At 34.2% G+C, this 21,116-nt stretch overlaps 1 protein-coding gene across 1 annotated transcript in view; it reads left to right on the forward strand.

Moving 5' to 3' along the window:
- The window catches only part of DMD (dystrophin), a 2,123,521-nt gene that overhangs the window by 860,303 nt on the left and 1,242,102 nt on the right, over nt 1-21,116 (forward strand). The window contains exons 40-41 of the mRNA XM_060138437.1: nt 2,252-2,404; nt 3,271-3,453. Of these exons, the coding sequence (XP_059994420.1) occupies nt 2,252-2,404; nt 3,271-3,453 (336 nt within the window). The remainder of the gene's footprint in view (nt 1-2,251; nt 2,405-3,270; nt 3,454-21,116) is intronic.

The raw sequence follows: 21,116 nt of genomic DNA on the forward strand, positions 1-21,116 counted from the left end.
TAATACTTAATTTTTTCAGTTAACTTCATGTTGCCTTTAAGAGAGTCACTCTTTGCAACTAACTAAGCATTTATAAGTCTAATTTCATTTATATAGGAGTCCTCTAAAATAATCTTAATGTCCTTGAAGAAGAGCTGGTACTCTCATGTTAGCCAGTGATAGCGTATAGCTTCAAGTACCCGTGTGACTCATCTGGATTTGTGCAGGAAGGACAAAATAGAATATTATCTAGTATCTAGAAATAGTATCTAGAAAGTTCTTGAGAAGAGACTGGACATGTGAAGAATTTTGTGAAATAACCTTTTATTTTTTTAATGTACTTTTCAATATTCACTATTTGCATGCATGGCTGATTTTTCTAATACTGTTAATTGCTGAGCTTTTCATTGTAAATCACTCTTTTAGAGCTATGTAGCCATGTAGGTGGATCCACCTTGTAGGTGGATAGAGTCTGCTTTCTATATGCAAATAAGAGTGTAAAACCTTTTCCCATATAGTCAGACAAGCAAATAAACACTGCTGAGAATGTAATTACACAATATTGTGCCTGCAGGGAATCCACAAGGAAAGTCTAATTGGCCAGCAGATTTTCTGAAGGTAACTGCTGATAAATATAGTAACTAGAAAAGGCCTCTTCCCCGAGGGGGTGCAAGAGCAAGCCATAATGTGCTCAGAAAATCAGAAAGCTGTGTAATTCACACGCTTCCAACTGTGACCAAGCTTTTAGAAGCATCTACACTGGTCATATGATATGTGTCCTACTGAACAGCAGTGTTTAATGGTTATCTGGCATACCTGTAAAGAAATCTCTATAATGTCTCTTAATACCTTTACACATTACACATCACCTTGTGCTTAGGAAATAAAAAGAGTTTCAGATTTTATGACCACAAGGCCTTTCTCTTGGCAAAGATGTGAGTTGTGTCACCAGTAAGGCATGGCTCAACTCTCATTCACGTGGCTGTATCTTGGTACCTTTGAAAAAAGCAGCATTCCATCTGGCTCATCCTAGGCATTTAATACCTCCACAGGAGCTTTAGAAATTCAACTAAAAATGTAAACTGTAGTAAATTTTACATCCTCAATTTTAAACAAAATGCAGAATAAAATCGAGATCATTTTTGCAAATATATGTTAAACGTGATTAATAAAAATCTACTCCACTTGCCAAACCAATCTACCAAATTCAGTTGTTAATCTGCCAAGTAGCTTCAATTCTAGTCCTTATGAAATATTTCAAAGAAGGTAAAAACTTTCCAATGCAATGAATATTTCAGCAGTCCTTTGATATTCATTATTTTCTTTGGCTCCAGCTATATCTGTACATGAAACCCTAATTGCTACTGCTCTGAAGAAATGAAAGCTGTATCCTGAGCTCTTATGTTCCCTTGTGTTATCGTAAAATAGCATTACAACAAATTCTATTAATCATGGAAGACATTGGGTGGTCTTGTAAGGAGTGAGATGATACACTTCCCCCCCTTTGTTGATTTAGTAAGCAGTCACCCTTATTTATCTCATCAGGTTGATTGGAAACCATGCACTTTCCCTTTTCTTTTCTAAATATTTTTTATCATTTTGCATTTGGATTTGATATGATGAGAAAAAGTTTGCCATAACATTTAAATTGTAATTTTCATATACACTCACAGGTATACATTTTTCACACTTGAATATATATAGCCTGAAGCAATTTATATGCTAACTAAGAACACTTTATATTTCTAATCACAAAATATTAATGGCCTATGAAACTATTTTATAGAGAGTTTTAAGATCATGAATGTAAGTTGCTTGGCTATATAAATTTAAAATTTTTAACCTAGGGCTTAGGGCTAAAGATATCAATTTTGGAATTTTTACCTATTTTAAAATTCAAATACAAACTCAATAAGTTTGTACAAGTATGTAGTTAACTCAGTTGAATTCACATATTAAATTATTTCACATAACACAATAATTTAGTTGACTCATTAAGAGTTAATTAAATGTGAAAAAATTTCTAAACAAGTTTGAACATGCTAAGAGAAAATACTTGAAGTGGGTTGTTCAGGTTTCTTAGCTTCATGTACATGGGTCCTGTCACATGAATACATAATTTAATCATCTATTTGTATGTTTAGCATTTAAATGTGAATTTAACTGAAACTGAACAAGAAGATGAGGGACCCTAATTATTTTTAAATGACTACAGCCAGAAGTGTAATATACTTGTATATTGATATTTTAATAATGTCTGCACCATGAACAGGATTTGAGGTCTCAAAGAAGAAAAAAGGCTCTAGAAATTTCTCACCAGTGGTATCAGTACAAGAGGCAGGCTGATGATCTCCTGAAATGCTTGGATGACCTTGAAAAAAAATTAGCCAGCCTACCTGAACCCAGAGATGAAAGGAAAATAAAGGTAATGTTGTTTTAGAATGTCAATCCCAGATTTTGTTGCTACAGTTTAATTTATTTAACTTAACCTGTATGGATCATTTTTGAAGTGTTGATGTTGTTTCCACTATTAGTGTTCTCCCCGATTTGATGTATTTCTTTGTATTTTTTTGTTTGTTTTAGTAAATGTATAAGTGTTTTTCAATTGACATAATGTTGAACGAATAAAGTGTTTTATTCTTAGACAATGTAAAATGAATTAAGAAATGTCATATGTTTTCTGGTAAAATTGTAATTGACTCTGTGTATCTTTGTTCCAGATGAACAAATGACTTATCGGTATATGGACGACTTCTATCTCATGTTAGCACATTCATTTCATCAGAGCATCTTCACACATCAGTGTCAAATCTTTATAGATTTATTTGTTGCATATTGTCTGAAGATGTTTTTTCTGTTATTATTTTACACTCTTTATTTTGCTTCATTCTCTGTTGAGTTCCTCAAAACTCTAAAAAGGAAATAAATTACTTATTCACTTACCCTCTAAATTATATTCTATATGGATGGTCCCTAAGAAATGATGAATAATCACTGCAATTTGGGTCAGCCCCAAAACACTAGAGGAATTGAGAAGAAAGAAAACTGTTAGATCAATTTCAGTATTTTCTCAATTAGAATATCTAAAACTGAGCATTCAAAAGATAACTGAAATAATATTTGGATTCTTGGGTGAAGATGACAGTGATGGCTTCCATACTTATAAATTATGAAAAGTGACAATAAAATGACAACAGCCTATGAAATTTCTGGGACAGGTATGTGCTGCTTATAGGTTGGTTAATGTGGTTAGCTAACTGCCCTGGGCCCTGTATTGGTTTTGCTCAATAGGAAATTGATCGTGAGTTGCAGAAGAAGAAAGAGGAGCTGAATGCAGTGCGTAGGCAAGCTGAGGGCTTGTCTGAGGATGGGGCAGCAATGGCAGTGGAGCCAACTCAGATCCAGCTCAGCAAGCGCTGGCGGGAAATTGAGAGCAAATTTGCTCAGTTTCGAAGACTCAACTTTGCACAAATTGTGAGTTGTTACTGGCAAACCTACATATGTGTTTGCAACTACTACTCTAATAACAGAGGCCTACTAACCAATAGAAAAAAATCTGGGTGCAATTTCAAAGTGCTAATATGCAATCTGAAAGTGAGTAGTTCCCCCTCACTTTGGGCTTCTGTAACACTAGTGGTTAATTTTTCAGGTTAAAAACATAATCCCTTAACATATCATAGGAAACAGCCCCCTTATCAAAAATGAAAAATACATCTTAATTTCTTTTGCCACATCATTTTTTCATAACACTGGAAATGTGAATTTGTCAATTTATCATACATTTACTTTATTTCAGCGTCTAATCCAAAAATATGTATTGCTTTCCTGAGACCATCCCATGCTAATTTTACTTTCTTAATGTATACATGGTAAATAATAAATCTTTTGTGAAACAACTTCTTATACCAGCTTGCACAAGGCCTTCTTATCTCATTGGCTTATAGAATAATAGCTTAGTCCTCATACCTCGCTTAGCTACTCAATGGGTTAAAAGGCTTATTAGAAGGATTGTATGCCTAGTAAGATTGTTAATAATTGATAGCAGGTTGAAAAATATCAAATATTGTTACTACTGAACTATTATAAGCCAAAAGGAAAAGAAACAACTGCTCTTCTTTCTTTCAAACAACCGGATGGAAATTTTGTGATTCTCTCTTTAAAAACACAATCCATAATCGTAAGCTTGGTCTTTTTAGCTCTTCATCTGTAGTAGGGAATAAACCATAGGGATTTTCTAACAGGTACATTTTTGTTCCTATTCTGAGATATTGTAAAGTGAAGCAGAATGGTCACCACTCTGTCATTATGCAAAGACAGTGCTCCTCACAAAACCAGGGTCTGAAAGTCTGGAAAATGAGGCTTTGCAATTATGTTAGGTCGACTTACATGAAACCAACAGATATTCAACCCTTTTTGACCTATGTTAATGACAATTGCATTTGTTTCAACCCATAAGTTGAGAGTTTCTTGGGAATTTCTTCTGTGATGTTGTTGATTCCATTTAATACGGGGTAAATGTTTGAATATGTCTTAAACAATTAATATAACTTTATTTTATAAGCATATAATTTTGTTAATGATGCTTATTAACCAAGGGAAAAAAATACTGCATATTGTTACTTCTTTTAACGTGTTAGAAAAATCCATGAATACACTGTTTTCTAAGGAATCCAGTACCTTAAGATTTAATAGTAGCTGAATATTCTGAGAAATTGGAAGTAGTAACGTAAGGTATGTTGAAACTATATTACATTTAAAGTCCAATTCTAACTCATTGCACGTTTCAGCCTATTATCCTTCATAGTAGATATTATGAGCATAATATGTCATAAATCACTCAAGCTTACACTAACAGAAAGCCTGTGTCTGTGGATGCAAAATGAATTGAAAGATTAAGGCAACGATAAAGAAAATTTAAGTAAAATATTTTTGCCTCGATTTAATACATCATTTAAGTCCTCCACGTTGAATTATCTTACTACTCACTATTTTGTCCATTCCAATTTCCCCCATATCTTGACACACCCAGGATTAATTTTTCTTTTACAACTTAGTCAAGGTAAGTTATTAACACTTTATAGTTAAATAGACACAGGATCAAAAATCTCCATAAACAACTCACTTAAAATGCCATTGTGTCCTTGCACATAATAGGCTCTAACAAATATTTGTAAAGCGTAATAATGGTTGGTGAAATAAAGTAAGGATAAGTGAACCAGTATGGAATTTTTAAAATAAATTATAGTAAGATACTATAATATATTTTCTTCATAAAACATTTCTTCTTGATTTTATATCTGAAGGATCCAAAATTCATAAGGTGCCTTGCTTGGGGAAAATATTTTTATGTTAACTTTTAATTTTCCATGATAATAGAAGCAATAACAATACGCATGAAGAATAATCCATTTACTATTATAATTATATTTAGCTTTGGATTTTTATTAGACCTGAAAGATGATACAGATGGATAGACAGACAGATGGATAGACAGATAAATCCAAGATGTATCTTTATATTCCACTGATTACTAATACATATTAAAAAACTGATTTCACATGTCCACTGGTTAGAGTCACCTTTCCCAGTTAATCTAAGGTGAGGATATTTGAGATAGCCACAAGCAAACGGCTTAACTAAAAGTTACGTTTGGGGTAATCCTACAATGGCTCTGATGTAGCACAGGTAGTCATAGCTTCACAATTCCTTGCCTTCTCTTCCATTGCCCTTCTCTATTTCTTTCATCTTTCTTCTTCTCAAATGTCCCTTTTTCTTCTCTCTGTATATAAACTCTAGACTTTCTTTGGACTCAGGGATTTTTCAGTTGATCTTTCATATCTTAGCAGTAGTAATTCAAGATGGTAGAAAGTACTATGAAGTGCTTAACATTTGAGAACTGAGTTTAAAATGAGAACTCAATTGTCTTTACTTTAGAGATAAAGACTCAGAAATGGACTAAGCAGTGTAAAATTAGTGTACTTCAGGGACTATGTCCAGGTCAGAGTTATATATGGCAATAGTAAAGCTCAGAAAAGCCATAGAACTTTGTCTCAGGGAGCCATGAAGCAGCCCCAGGCCAGGTAGGAGTGCAGACCAAACCAGAGAAGAGAATATCTGCAAATCATTGTCCTCAGGACAATCCTGGAGACCAGAAAGAAGGGAAAACAGACTGGGCGAAAGCAGGTAAGATTTTCTCCAGGTATTGAGCATGTTGAAGCCCCCACCCTAGTTAGGAATACAAGACATTTCTAATGTAGTTCCTTTTGGCTTAGAAACCTGGCTGTTCAGTGAAGACCAAACAATGACTGTAAACTGAACATAAGGAATGTTTTCTGTAGGATGTTTTACAACAGCAGTGTGGTCTAGTAAAATAGACGACTCCCTGGGATGAACAGCCCTGATTGTGAATCCCGTTGATTCCATCTGCTGGTTGTGTGATCACCAGTCTCTCCCAGCCTGGTTTCCTCCATCTCTACCATGGGGATGAGGATGTTTGTGTTAATGAAATATATGTAAAATACCCGCTACATTATAGAGGTTAAGTGAATCAATTGTTTTCTTCCTCTTCCTATATATAAGTTAACATTGGAAAGGAGACACATTATTTTAAAAATTTATAATATCTTTGTAGGTCATTAAGAGAATTAGGCTCAGTGGGTACCACAGATTTAAAATGTTATTGGGGCTTCCCTGGTGGCGCAGTGGTTGAGAATCCACCTGCCAATGCAGGGGACACAGGTTAGAGCCCTGGTCCAGGAGGATCCCACATGCCGCGGAGCAACTAAGCCCGTGCGCCACAACTACTGAGCCTGCGCTCTAGAGTCCGTGAGCCACAACTGCTGAAGCCCATGCGCCTGGAGCCCGTGCTCCGCAACAGGAGAAGCCACAGCAATAAGCCCCGTGCACCGTAATGAAGAGTAGCCCCTGCTCACCGCAACTAGAGAAAGCCCCCTCGCAGCAAGGAAGACCCAACGCACCCAAAAATAAATAAATTAATTAAATAAATTTATAAAAAAATAAAATGTTATTAACAACAGATAGATCTATTTTGTTCAATGTAAATTGCAAATTAGGCTCCGTAATCTTTGGCCAGGCAGTTTTGCTTAGAGTCACAAAATATTTGCAGGAAATTTCATACAAAGCTGGTGATTCTACCAATGAAGGCATAATTCTCCATAAACTTGACAATAGAGCATTATCTAAATTATTTTCTATAGCAAGGTAAAGAAAAAGAGGAAAAAACATAAAGGCTTTGAAAATTTCTTAATAGAAAACTATGCATAATTTTATTAAGCTTAATTTTAGCATTAGACAGTTAACCTCAGAAATCCCAAGAAAATACAACCACAAAATTGCACAGTGAGGATATATAACAATCCGGAGCTTATGTGAAACTCCCGAGCAAAATAAGCTCACAGACTAAAATTACAATGGGTATAAAAAGATTCCTTTTGTGAGTGATGTTAACACACCAAAAAATAAAAGGAGTATGCACACCTGAGGAAATTAGAGATAAGAAGATAGTCAGTAAAGGACATGAAATTGTGTTTTTTAATGTTCAAAAAGATTTAGAAAATAAGGATGGAATGGAATTCTTACAATAGGAACAGGCCATTTTGAAGAGTGAATAGGAAACTTTGATAAAATAGAGTCTAGAAATTAACATAATTATTGAAATAATAAATCAAACAACTTTTTAATGGTGGATTCATTATAGAATAAAAAAGAATATATTACTTGAAAGATGAGGAAAATTTTGCTTTGCTGAAAATACTGAAAGATGGAGAGGATAGAATAAAAAGCTCAGACATATGCCTAAAAAGAGTGGAGAGCCTGAGGAAGAGACATTATTTTATATAAATGACTGACATTTAACAAAATCGAATAAATCTCAATTTACATGAGTCCTCAAATTTAATAAAGCTCAATTTACATGAGTCCTCAAACTGAATAAGCCTCAACCAGTGTGTAATAAATAAAAACAAGTTCACACCTAGCAAGGTCTGCATGAAACCCAGAACATCAACGATCAGGAAGATCATCATAAAAGCTACCAAGGACTAAAGGCAGAAACTGCTGCAGGCTGGCTGACTTTTCCTCAACAATAGATGTTAGAAGAAAATGAAATAATATCTTCCATAATATCTAATGTGCAAGGCGAATGTTCAAAAGAATTCTGTCAACTGTGATTCAAGAATGAAGACAAGATATTTTCAGATATACAAATATTTTCAGATAAAGGAACACTAAGAATACATTATCTAAGATTCTTTCAGAAAGAAGTACTAAACGATGTGCTAGTGTAAGAAGGAAAATGGAGCTGGAGAGAAGGAGCAAGCTACATAAACGTATATAAAATGATTTTCTATATATAAAAAAAGGGAAAAATTATCTTGTAATTAGTTACTAAAATTGTGGCAATTTCTGCAAAGGAAAACATTGAGTGCTATGAGAATATAAAAGTGATTTGATCTTACAGCAAGGAGAATACAATAAATAAAAGGCTTGTTCTAGAAGGTAGCAGCAAATATAAGGCTTGTGCCTAATGTGTTCAGTGTGAATTATTGCCAACTATCATGTTTCTAGGAGGCAAAAAAAATGTAGTAAGCCTTTGGAATAGGCATACATGCATGACCTGTCCCAGGAAGGGAAGCAAAAAAAAAAAAAAATATATATATATATATATATATATATATATATATACACACACAAAATACAAAAATACATCTTAGTGGAAGAAGGAAAAGCAATGTCCCTTTTCTAAATACGACAACTGCATTTACCCTGGATATCCCATGGCTTCAAATACCAAGTAAATAATACTGATATTCAACATTTTACATCCAACAACTTCTTATTCAACTTCTTATTTTAGATGCCTAACAGGTATCTCACACATAAGGTAGCCAAGTCGAGAATAATTAATTTTCTCTCCTACATAAATTGGCTGCTACCAAGCTCTCCAGGTGTTAGTAAATTGCCCTTTCACCTAGGTCCAAAGCCTAGGCATCATCCGTGATTCCTCTTTGCTCTTACATCATGCATGGAATTCACTTCAAATTCTGTTGGCTCTACCTGCAAAATACATCTTTAATTGGACCACTGCTCAGTACCCTTATTGGAGAAACCTTAGCGTATTATCTTTCATCTTGATTACTTCAGCAGCATCTAATCCTTGCTTCCCATATTTTCCCACCTACACTATAGTCTCCTTAGTGAAGCCAGAGAATTCCTAAAGCTTATGTGAGATTCTCTCAAGCCCCTGCTGCTCACTACCCTTTTAATGAAATTTTACGAGCTTCTACGTAGTTTGGTTCCTGCCTCTCATTCCTATATTACTCCAACTTTATCTCCCTTTTTGCCATTCTCCTGTCATAGAAGCATAAAAGTTTCTCCTCTATACTTAAACACACAGCATCATTTCCACCTCAGGACCTTTGTACATATTGTTTCTTCATGGAATATTTTCCACGTAGACTTTTACATGGGTACTATAACTTAGCCGTCTTTTCATTTAGAAACAGTGAACGTTTAGTGGAACTTTGATGTAGAATCTAGACAGGTAATACTTAATAGGTATTTTTTCTATTTTAAAAATATTTTATACTCCTTATAATTATACATGCCAACTGGGAGTTTAAGACACCTCTTCAGAACGGCAGATTTTAGTACAGTTACTTCTGGAAGTGTGTATACTGAGAAAAGACAAAGTTCTTGAAACTTAACACTGAGGTAGTAAAGAGGGAATATGAGGATGATTATAACAACGTATTGCAAAGGATAGCTTTTACTACATCAGAGTAAATTGTAGTAAGGTATTTTAACATTAAAAGTACACATTGCCAAAATATAGAACTTCTTGAAAAGTTAATAGAAAATTGTTAGATTTATTTAAATGCCACAAGAAATGCATTATACAAGTTAGTCCTTAAGTGAATAATTTGTAAAATGAAAACACTTATAGTGTACACATTCCTCTACTAACTTTTAAAAATTGTTTGAATTTGAATAGAACTTTACATTTATAAAATGTTTTCATATGTATCTAGTTTGTTCCCACCAGTAACCCTCTCAAGTAAGTATTATTTTCATTGTCATTTTCCAGAAAGGAAAATTAATCTAAATAAAGTTAAGGAGATTGTCCAAGGGCACATGTAAGAAATGGAAGACACCTAACTTGAACTTAGTGCTTCCCAAGATACAGTGAGAGCTATTCAAAAGAAAGAAAAGATATCTAGCATCCAAGTAAGTTTGAGAAACACTGGATTAAGCAAAGTTTCCTTAGTCTAGAATTTTACAGGGCTTTTGATATGCAAATGTGATTATGAATTTCTATGAGGGGAATAGATTCTGCAGACTTTCACATCTGGATAGTCGCAGTACAAAGGAGGAAATTTCATTTCAGTTTTATGATAGTATTCCTGTTTGAGTGATTGTGAAGAACTAATGTTCTTCAGAAAAAAAAAAATTGGGAAAAACATCACTTTATCATTATGCTTTTGTTATTTTGGATTTTCTTAAAATGAAGCAGAGATGTACAAAAAAGTAATCACAAAGCTGCTTGCCATCACCTTATGTAAAATAATGTCTGAACCTAGATTTGATTCTGCACTACTCATTTTTTGTACATTTGCTTCTATCACATAATGATAACCATTTAATGTTGAGACCAAAATAAAGGGGAAACTTACTTTTTGAATAATTGCTACATGGAATTTTTCTTTGCCTTGAAGTAACAACAAAGACCATCAGAGCTGCCAATGCAAGATCCTTAGAGAATATGGTAACATAAATAATTTTCTTATTTAGAGACAGAGTGCTCTTTAGTAAACAGAGTTGTGAATATAAAAGACTAATGATGGTTGCTAGGGAAATGGACCAGGAGGTAGCTGCTTATAAAATTTTCCTCCTCTGAGCTTCAATTTTGTAATTAACGTATCACAAGAGTTAAGAAAAAATAGATAAATCAAGACTCTATGTTTCTCTAGACTGCTGTGACCATAATAGTTACTGCCATTTCTCTAGTAATTTTTTTTTTCTGGTTTCTAGTTTATGTAAGAGAATCAGTTTAATGGTTGTTTAGTAAATAGAGTATGTTAAGCTAGAATCAACTTCCAGGAAGATAACCATCTGATTGATTTCCTCACCTCTCATTTCAAATGTATGGAAATTCTGGATAAAATATAATTTTAAAACAGTTTAGCTGAGCTCAAAATATGTGATGGAGCCTCCCTTCTTCCTAGTTGCCATAAATGAGCACATCATCTCATGTGATACTAAGCCTGGATTGAGGGCCTCATGGTTAGGAGAAAGGTTTAAAGGCTTTTAGTAGAAAATATGTAGCGTTATACAACATCTGCTAGAGATGTAAATGGAAACCCTGTCTAAATGTTGAATTTTCAAGGGCTTCCCTTGACAGGTAGAGGGGGAATAGATAAATCCAGCTCCCAAGGCCAATTCATCTGGCAAGGATTCTGACTGGAGAAACAAATTTGTGAAAGTTATTTCTGAGTTGTGGGGGATCTGAATTTTGACACCAACCACAAGCCTCTAGACTCCTGAACTGAGAAATTAATATAAAATTGTTCCCAGGTTGGTGAAATCCTTAGAGTTTTCTCACAGAATCATACAATAAATCACTCTTTTAGGAGTGTCCCACAGACACACGAACACTGAAGATTGGTTCACAATGAACTATTAGAACTCACATGAAGAAATAATATATTTTGACTTAGAGTTATCTAACATAACAATCAAGAGAATTAGTGCTTCATGAACTTAATAGAAAACTACTTCACGCTCTAAAGTAAATATGTCGAAAATAAAATAGAGATCAAGGCATAAAATAAACATTAATTTATAAAAATACTGACACAGTTATTTATGATGATAACACATTGAATAACACTTCTGGAAACCAAAAGCTAGTCATAGAAATAAAAAAAAACCTAAGAGTGTGTGTTAAACACCTAACTAAACAAACATGAGAAAATTAGAAAGTCATTATGATAAAATTATCAGAATACACCACATAAAGATAAAAAATACGAAAATATGAAATATTGAGAGAACAGAATAATAAGTTTTATGTCTAATATAATTGCAAAAGAAAATGACAGATTATGTGGGACACAATATTTGAGGAAAAATGACTAAAAATTTCCCAGATCATAAGAAAGGCATGAACCCACAAATAGAATAAACACATTGGTGTCCCAACCAAGATTAATTAAAGTAAATCTATGAAAACATAAAGAATATATAAATACCTTATAAAAGACACAGGACACGTACATATGTGAGCAGGAGAGGCTCATTTAACTGAAGGTTCTGATAATCAGTAAAAAATCTCCAAATTTCTATTGTATTGCTATTGCAAAATCAAGACTAGGCCACTGTTTATAAAGTGGATTCCACTCATGTTAGAAAAACTGATATTTTGTAATACCTCTTATGCTTGGAATAAGAAAACCTAGGATTATATACTGCATCTCTCATTACCTGTGCAAATTGGACTAAATATTTGAGCCTCCGGATAAAGTTAATAACTCCTTTCTTATAGAATTAAGAGAGATAATCAACCACCAAAAATGTTGAAGTTCTAAAATATTTTTTATTAAGGCCACTGGTTTGAAGGACAACATGCAGAAGTTTCGGTGTCCAGAGTTCACACTGCTAAGTGTCCTGAGAAACTGAAAGCCAGAAACTTAAGGTATTCTGAGTTGGTAGTGTCCCATGTACCTAACAGAAGCAGATACAAATACATTCTAGTTTGACACTGCTTAAATCCAGACTTTAAATAATTCCCACAGATAAAGTTCTAAGAACATGCTTGTAGAATTAAAATGGCAGTTCCAATGAGGAAAAAAGCAGTAGAATCCAACTCCTAAAGACAGAAGATAATGAATTAATCAGGTACAAAATGTAAAGTAAACATGTTTAACTTTTTTAGAGTAGTAAAAGTTTGCATCAAAAGTATGAGTTAAGGACCAGAGATAATAAGATAATGACCAGGGAATTTTGAAAAGAATCAAATAGAACTTCAAGAAATAGAAAAATATAATAATTGAAATTAATAATTCATTGGACAAGTTAAGCATCAAATTAGATATAACAGAAATGAGAATTAGAAAATTGGAAGATAGATAAAATAAATTACCTAACACGCATAGAGACCAAAATATTAAAAAAAAATAAAAATTCGAAAGAAAGGATAAGAAAGGTGGAGAGTGAGAATGTCAAATATAGAAGGAAAGCATGGAGTAAAAGTATAAGAGGCACTATTTGAAGTGATAATTGCTTAGGGTTTTCTAAAATTAGTGAAAGTTCCAATAGTCAGGTTGAAAATAAGTAAATATCAAGCTGTTTTCCTTTTTCATAAAGAGAGAAATACACCCATATACCATCATAATGAAACTGATAAATTCCAAAGCCAAAGAGAGACACCTTACCTAGAAAGTAATGACATGTATAATGACAGCTGATTTTAGAGCAGTGATAAAAGCCAGAAAGTGATAGAATAATGTCTTCAAAAATGATGAAAGGAAAACCAGCTATGATTCTAGAATTGTATACTCATAGGAACTCTCGTTCTTTCAAGAGTAACATTGGGGCTTCCCTGGTGGCGCAGTGGTTGAGAGTCCACCTGCCGATGCAGGGGACACAGGTTCGTGCCCTGGTCCGGGAAGATCCCACATGCCGTGGAGCAGCTGGGCCTGTGAGCCATGGCCGCTGAGCCTGCGCGTCCGGAGCCTGTGCTCCGCAACGAGAGAGGCCACTGCTGTGAGAGGCCCACTAACATTGAAATAAAGATCTTTTCGGGCAAACAAAAACTGAGAGAGATAACCAGTGAGAAAGTCTCACTGAAGGATCCTCAGGTTTTTTTTAGTTGGTTGGTTGGTTGGTTGGTTGGTTGGTTGGTTGGGTTTGTTTTTTGTTTTGGGGGTTTTTGTTTTGTTTTGTTTTTGGAATTAGCCACTGTTAATGTATATTCAGTTATCAGTCTATACATCTTCATGTTGTGTTAAGATAATTTTATATCCTGGACTTTCACTAAATATTATATCATATGTCTTTTTCTATGTTAGTAAAATGAAGTTTTGGAAACATTTTTAGAGCCTACATAATATTCCACGGCATGTATGCACCACAGGGTTGGTTTGTAAACAGAAGGAGAATAACCCTAGATAGATGATTTAAGATGCAAGGGAGAATGATGAGCAAAGAAAATGCTAAACCACGACAAAAGCCTGAAGAAATATTTGCTATATATAAATTTGTGTAAATTATGTACTAAAGTACAAAATAGGACTAAAATACTGGACGTCAGTGACATATAGTATAGAAGGAAATTGGTTGGACTTCCTCACCTCATTACCTCCTTTCTGGATGTTCCTTCTCAGACTCCATTGGTGGTGCCTCCTTCTCTCCTGTAACGTGGACATGCCTCAGCACTCAGTCCTTGGACATTTTCCACTTTCTATCTATACTCCCTGCCTTGCTTTTTTCATCCAGTCTCGTGACTTTAATACCAGGTTATAAGTTCATGACCACAACATTTTTATAAACAGACCACTCTTCTCCCCTGAACAATAGTGGCAACACTGCCCTTTCAAAATTTGGGGTACCCTTGCTTTCCTTTACCTATTCTCAACACAATAAACAGAGACATCATTTGAAAATATAAATCAGGTGTGCTTTATGTGATGAAAATGCTCTGATGGATTCCAATCTATTTTAGAGTACAATCCAAAATCCTTACATGAGTTTTAAAGGATATATGACTTTGGCCCCTATTAGCTCTCTGGAGTTATCTCTTAGTACCCTACCTCTTATCCCCTCTGCTCTACCTACATTGACCTCTTCACTCTTCCTTGAACATATCGGGCAGATCCCCTTTGCACTGTATGTCCTAAGCCTAAAACTCTGTACCCCCAGATGTCTATATGACCCCTTCACTCTGCCTTCAAGTCTTTATTCGAAAGTGTTCTTCTTGGTGACACACTTCATCGACCCCTTCCCCATTTATTATTCTCCATAAAATGCATTACCAGGAATGTTATAAATATTTTCACTCTTTATCTTATTATCTATCTCCCTCCCTATGATGAAAGCTCCAAAAATGCAGGGATTTTCATCTTTTTTTCTTTTCTTTTCTTTTCTTTTCTTTTTTTTTTTTTTTTTTTTTGCTGCTGTGTCCTCAGAACCAAAAGAAGTGACTAGCAAGTAGTAGGTACATAGTATATATTTGTTGAATGAATGAATCAATCAATCAATCAATGATGAATAAAATCATTGTAAGATCCTCTTAATGCTCAGGAGACCACGCAAAATTCATTGTGCATGCTGATAATTTTAGAGTAACTATTAACCTGATAAAGAGTATAAAATTTTTGAAGTAGAGAGAGAGAAAAGTAAACATATAAAGTATCAAAATAAAATAATCCAAACAGGAAACTGAGGCTTAAGAACACTAGTTGAATTGGCCAAGGAGAGTAATCCACTACATTAACACAGGACTTTGATTTTTCTGCATCTCTCCAGACCAAAGCCATTACTGTGTATGAAATAAGATGTCAATTGCAAGTTAATATTCTTGTAAGTTTAAACAAATTCACCATTTTATAAATAAGAGTTATACAATGTAGTACCTCAGAAATATTACCTCAAGTGATAGACTCTAAATAGCACAGTAAATTAAAAATATTAATATAAGTGTGTTAAACTAGACTCATGGCTTATATTAACATGCACAGTTATTGTATAGTTAGGTTATGTCTATGTTAGGTACATAATTTTATATGTTATTTATCTTCTGAATTAAAGTTACAGTAAAGAACTATAGTCACAATTCAATTTGATGTCCAATATATAAACTTTAAAATAACATTACCTTTCTTACAGTAATATACTGTATCAAATTTTTCTATTGGAAATTTAGCACAATCTTCTAGAGATATTATTGATGGTAAATATATTAATAATGGTAGATTTTCCATAAATGTTAGATACAAACACAAAATTGAGTCTGATGCATTATTGGAAGGTGCAGTTTTATTATGTAATTTTATTAGTAAAATTAGAATAAATATCCCTCATTTTTGGTATCAGACAAAGTAACTTATTTCACTAAAATTAATATTCTCTTTCTTGGAATGATACTATTTGAAACATGATTTTATTTGATAGAACTATTTTGGAACAGTCTGTTACAATTGTGAATAAAAGCATTAAGCAAAGCTTATCTTTTCTTAGTCTAATGGAAATTATTATGAATATCAGTTATTTTGTTGTGTGATAACAGATTTTCTGAGGCTAGTTGAGGCATACAAGTCTAGATTTTTACAACAAAGTATCTCTAATCCTTATAACAACCAAACAGACTAAAATTTGTCAAGCAACTTCCCTGAGTTCCCATAAAATTAAGAACAAGGATTCCAACATCAAGGTATAGTTATAATTATTAAATTAACAAAGAGATCTGTTGATGTTGTCTTTTTTAGGCGAGGTATTGTTTTATTATATTGGTTTCTTTTTATAATTTGTTTTTAATGAGAACCCTCTAATAATGACAAGGGTTCAGGAAAATTAGAATTCCATACACTTAATGGGAGTCAATAAAGAAACAAGTTTTATTTTGGATACATTGAATTGGTATTTCTTTCATTCAATAAACATTTATCTAATGCCTCTCATGTGCCAGACAACACAAAACGTGAAAGAACATTGGTGAATCCATAGCAATCATACAAAAGACGTGATATTTGATAAATATAACTCATACAATGAAAAGAAAAAAAAGTACAAGAATTTATACACAGCAATTTGACCTCCGTTTGTAACATAACAATAAAAAGTGTAATTTTCTCCAGTCTAAATTTGCTTTCAAAATATGGAACACCAGCTGGAAGGGAGCTCAGATGGCTTCTGCAGTGGGGTTGGTAATATCCTTCTGAGCATGCCCACAACAACTGGTTGAAATAATTGAATCACTTGCACCATCTGTGAATCATTCTGGTTCTTCAGTGATTACTTAAGAGCCTCATTGTATGGAACATATTCTTAGAACACATGAATAAAATTAATTCAAGTGTATAGCTTTCCTAACTTTGATTTTCATGAAATTAAAAAAAGGGTTACAATGTTTTCAAGTTTGCTGAGTTCTCAGCTATTTCTTCTGCCCTTTTTTATGAGCCAATGGCTTTTGAAACCTTAAAGTGTGTTTGAAATTTAGTTTTATTCTTACTGATACAAATGCATTTATTCACAGGGACTTCATTTACAACATAATTTTGCTTAAAAATTCTGTAATTTCTACCCTTTTATTTCTTTAATCTCTGAGTGTAATACTCAATAAGTAATAGCTATCTACTAGAGAGCTAAATGAAAGTCCAAGCTGATTGCATTCTCAAATTTAACACCATATGCTATAATCATGAGCAATTTTTTTAACATTTTATTTTATATTGGAGTATAGTTGATTAACAATGTGTTAATTTCAGGTGTACAGCAAAGTGATTCAGTTATGCATATACATGTATCTATTCTTTTTCAAATTATTTTCCCACTTAGGTTGTTACATAATATTGAGCAGAGTTCCCTGTGCTTGCTATACAGTAGGTCCTTGTTGGTTATCCATTTAAAATATAGCATTTTAAATATAGCAGTACATGTCATGGTGACTAATCCATGGATAAAAGGTGCATGGCTAAAATGAAAAGCAAGAGTCCATATCTGTGCAAATTTAAGATGTTTAGATTAATTCATAACTTAGAGGCATTATTAGCTGGACAGCTGGATAGCGATACATGGGCACTTTTGCCAAGACAAATCAACTGAGAAGTTTTCCAGAAGATCCATGCAAATAGTTTTCCATAATAGTTACTACATTTTTATCTAATAGAATGTCTGGGTGGCAAAATATAAATAAATGAATTATTTAAGAAATACAGTAATCTGTAATGTTTACAACTCCCTTTATGATCTATACAAAATTCAATTTCTGCACTGCGATTAGTATCTACACTATCACAAATATATATGAAACATATGAATATGATTCACACTGTATTTTAGTTGCTAGCCACATATATAGATACACTTCACTGTTTTCTGTGGGGAAAATTATTTTGAGAGATCTCTCCCCTTTCACATATTGGCTTCCCTAGTGGACAACAGCCTAGTTAATGCACTGCCACAAAGACCTCCTCTTCTTCAAACTTGTCAAAATGCTTTCTACTTCAGGGTCTTTGCAATCGTACTTCCCTTTTCTTGTGACTTTCTTTTTTTAATTTTTGAATTTTATTTTATATATTTTTTATACAGCAGGTTCTTATTAGTCATCAATTTTATACACATCAGTGTATACATGTCAATCCCAATCGCCCAATTCATCCCACCACCCCCACCACCACCCTCACTGCTTTCCCCCCTTGGTGTCCATATGTTTGTTCTCTACATCTGTGTCTCAATTTCTGCCCAGCAACCTGGTTCATCTGTACCATTTCTCTAGGTTCCACATATATGCGTTAATATATGATATTTGTTTTTCTCTTTCTGACTTACTTCACTCTGTATGACAGTCTCTAGATCCGTCCACGTCTCAACAAATGACCAAATTTCGTTCTTTTTTGTGGCTGAGTAATATTCCATTGCATATATGTACCACATCTTCGTTATCCAGTCATCTGTCGATGGGCATTTAGGTTGCTTCCATGACCTGGCTATTGTAAATAGTGCTGAAGTGAACACTGGGGTGCATGTGTCTTTTTGAATTATGGTTTTCTCTGGGTATATGCCCAGTGGTGGGATTGCTGGATCATATGGTAATTCTGTTTTTAGTTTTATAAGGAACCTCTATACTGTTGTCCATAGTGGCTGTATCAATTTACATTCCCACCAACAGGGCAAGAGGGTTCCCTTTTCTCCACACCCTCTCCAGCATTTGTTGTTTGTAGATTTTCCGATGATGCCCATTCTGAGTGGTGTGAGGTGATACCTCATTGTAGTTTTGATTTGCATTTCTCTAATAATTAGTGGTGCTGAGCAGCTTTTCATGTGCTTGTTGGCCATCTGTATGTCTTCTTTGGAGAAATGTCTATTTAGGTCTTCTGCCCATTTATGGATTGGGTTGTTTGTTTTTTTAATACTAACCTGCATGAGCTGTTTATATATTTTGGAGATTAATCCTTTGTATGTTGATTCATTTGCAAATATTTTCTCTCATTCTGAGGGTTGTCTTTTGGTCTTGTTTATGGTTTCCTTTGCTGTGCAAAAGCTTTGAAGTTTCATTAGGTCCCATTGTTTATTTTTGTTTTTATTTCCATTACTCTAGGAGGTGGATCAAAAAAGATGTTGCTGTGATTTATGTCAAAGAGTTTTCTTCCTATGTTTTCCTCTAAGAGTTTTATAGTGTCTCGTTTTACATTTAGGTCTCGAATCCATTTTGAGCTTATTTTTGGGTATGGTGTTAGGGAGTGTTCTAATTTCATTCTTTTGCATGCAGCTTTCCAGTTTTCCCAGCACCACTTATTGAAGAGACTGTCTTTTCTCCATTCTATATCCTTGCCTCCTTTGTCATAGATTAGTTGACCATCAGTGCGTGGGTTTATCTCTGGGCTTTCTATCCTGTTCCATTGATCTATCGTTCTGTTTTTGTGCCAGTACCATATTGTCTTAATTACTGTAGCTTTGTAGTATAGTCTGAAGTCAGGGAGTCTGATTCCTCCAGCTCCGTTTTTTTCCCCTCAGTACTGCTTTGGCTATTTGGGGTCTTTTGTGTCTCCATACAAATTTTAAGAATTTTTCTTCTAGTTCTGTAAAAAATGCCATTGGTAATTTGATAGGGATTGCCTTGAATCTGTAGATTGCTTTGGGTAGTATAGTCATTTTCACAATATTGATTCTTCCAATCCAAGAACATGGTATATCTCTCCATCTGCTGATATCATCTTTAATTTCTTTCATCAGTGTCTTATAGTTTTCTGCATACAGGTCTTTTGTCTCCCTAGGTAGGTTTATTCCTAGATATTCTATTCTTTTTGTTGCAGTGGTAAATGGGAGTGTTTCCTTAATTTCTCTTTCAGATTTTTCATCAGTAGTGTATAGGAATGCAAGAGATTTCTGTGCATTAATTTTGTATCCTGCAACTTTACCAAATTCATTGATTAGCTCTAGTAGTTTTCTGGTGGCATCTTTAGGATTCTCTGTGTATAGTATCATGTCATCAGCAAACAGTGACAGTTTTGCTTCTTCTTTTCCAATTTGTATTTCTTTTAGTTCTTTTTCTTCTCTGATTGCCGTGGCTAGGACTTCCAAAACTATGTTGAATAAGAGTGGTGAGAGTGGACATCCTTGTCTTGTTCCTGATCTTAGAGGAAATGCTTTCAGTTCTTCACCATTGAGAATGATGTTTGCTGTGAGTTTGTCGTATATGGCCTTTATTATGTTGAGGTAGGTTCCCTCTATGCCCACTTTCTGGAGAGTTTTTATCATAGATGGGTGTTGAATTTTGTCAAAAGCTTTTTCTGCATCTATTGTGATGATCACATGGTTTTTATTCTTCAGTTTGTTAATATGGTGTATCACATGGATTGATTTGCATATACTGAAGAATCCTTGCATCCTTGGGATAAATCCCACTTGATCATGGTGTATGATACTTTTAATGTGTTGTTGGATTCTGTTTGCTAGTATTTTGTTGAGGATTTTTGCATCTATATTCATCAGTGATATTGGTCTGTAATTTTCTTTTTTTGTAGTATCTTTGTCTGGTTTTGGGATCTGGGTGACGGTGGCCTCATAGAATGAGTTTGGGAGTGTTCCTTCCTCTGCAATTTTTTGGATGAGTTTGAGAAGGATGGGTGTTAGCTCTTCTCTAAATGTTTGGTAGAATTCACCTGTGAAGCCATCTAGTCCTGGACTTTTGTTTGTTGGAAGATTTTAATTTTATTTATTTATTTATTTTTGGCTGTGTTGGGTCTTTGTTTCTGTGCATGGGCTTTCTCTAGTTGCGGTGAGCGGGGGCCAGTCTTCATCGCGGTATGTGGGCCTCTCACTATCACGGCCTCTCTTGTTGGGGAGCACAAGCTCCAGACACGCAGGCTCAGTAGTTGTGGCTCACGGGCCTAGTTGCTCCG

Source organism: Lagenorhynchus albirostris, chromosome X (assembly GCF_949774975.1).
Source record: "Lagenorhynchus albirostris chromosome X, mLagAlb1.1, whole genome shotgun sequence".
Taxonomy (NCBI): domain Eukaryota; kingdom Metazoa; phylum Chordata; class Mammalia; order Artiodactyla; family Delphinidae; genus Lagenorhynchus; species Lagenorhynchus albirostris.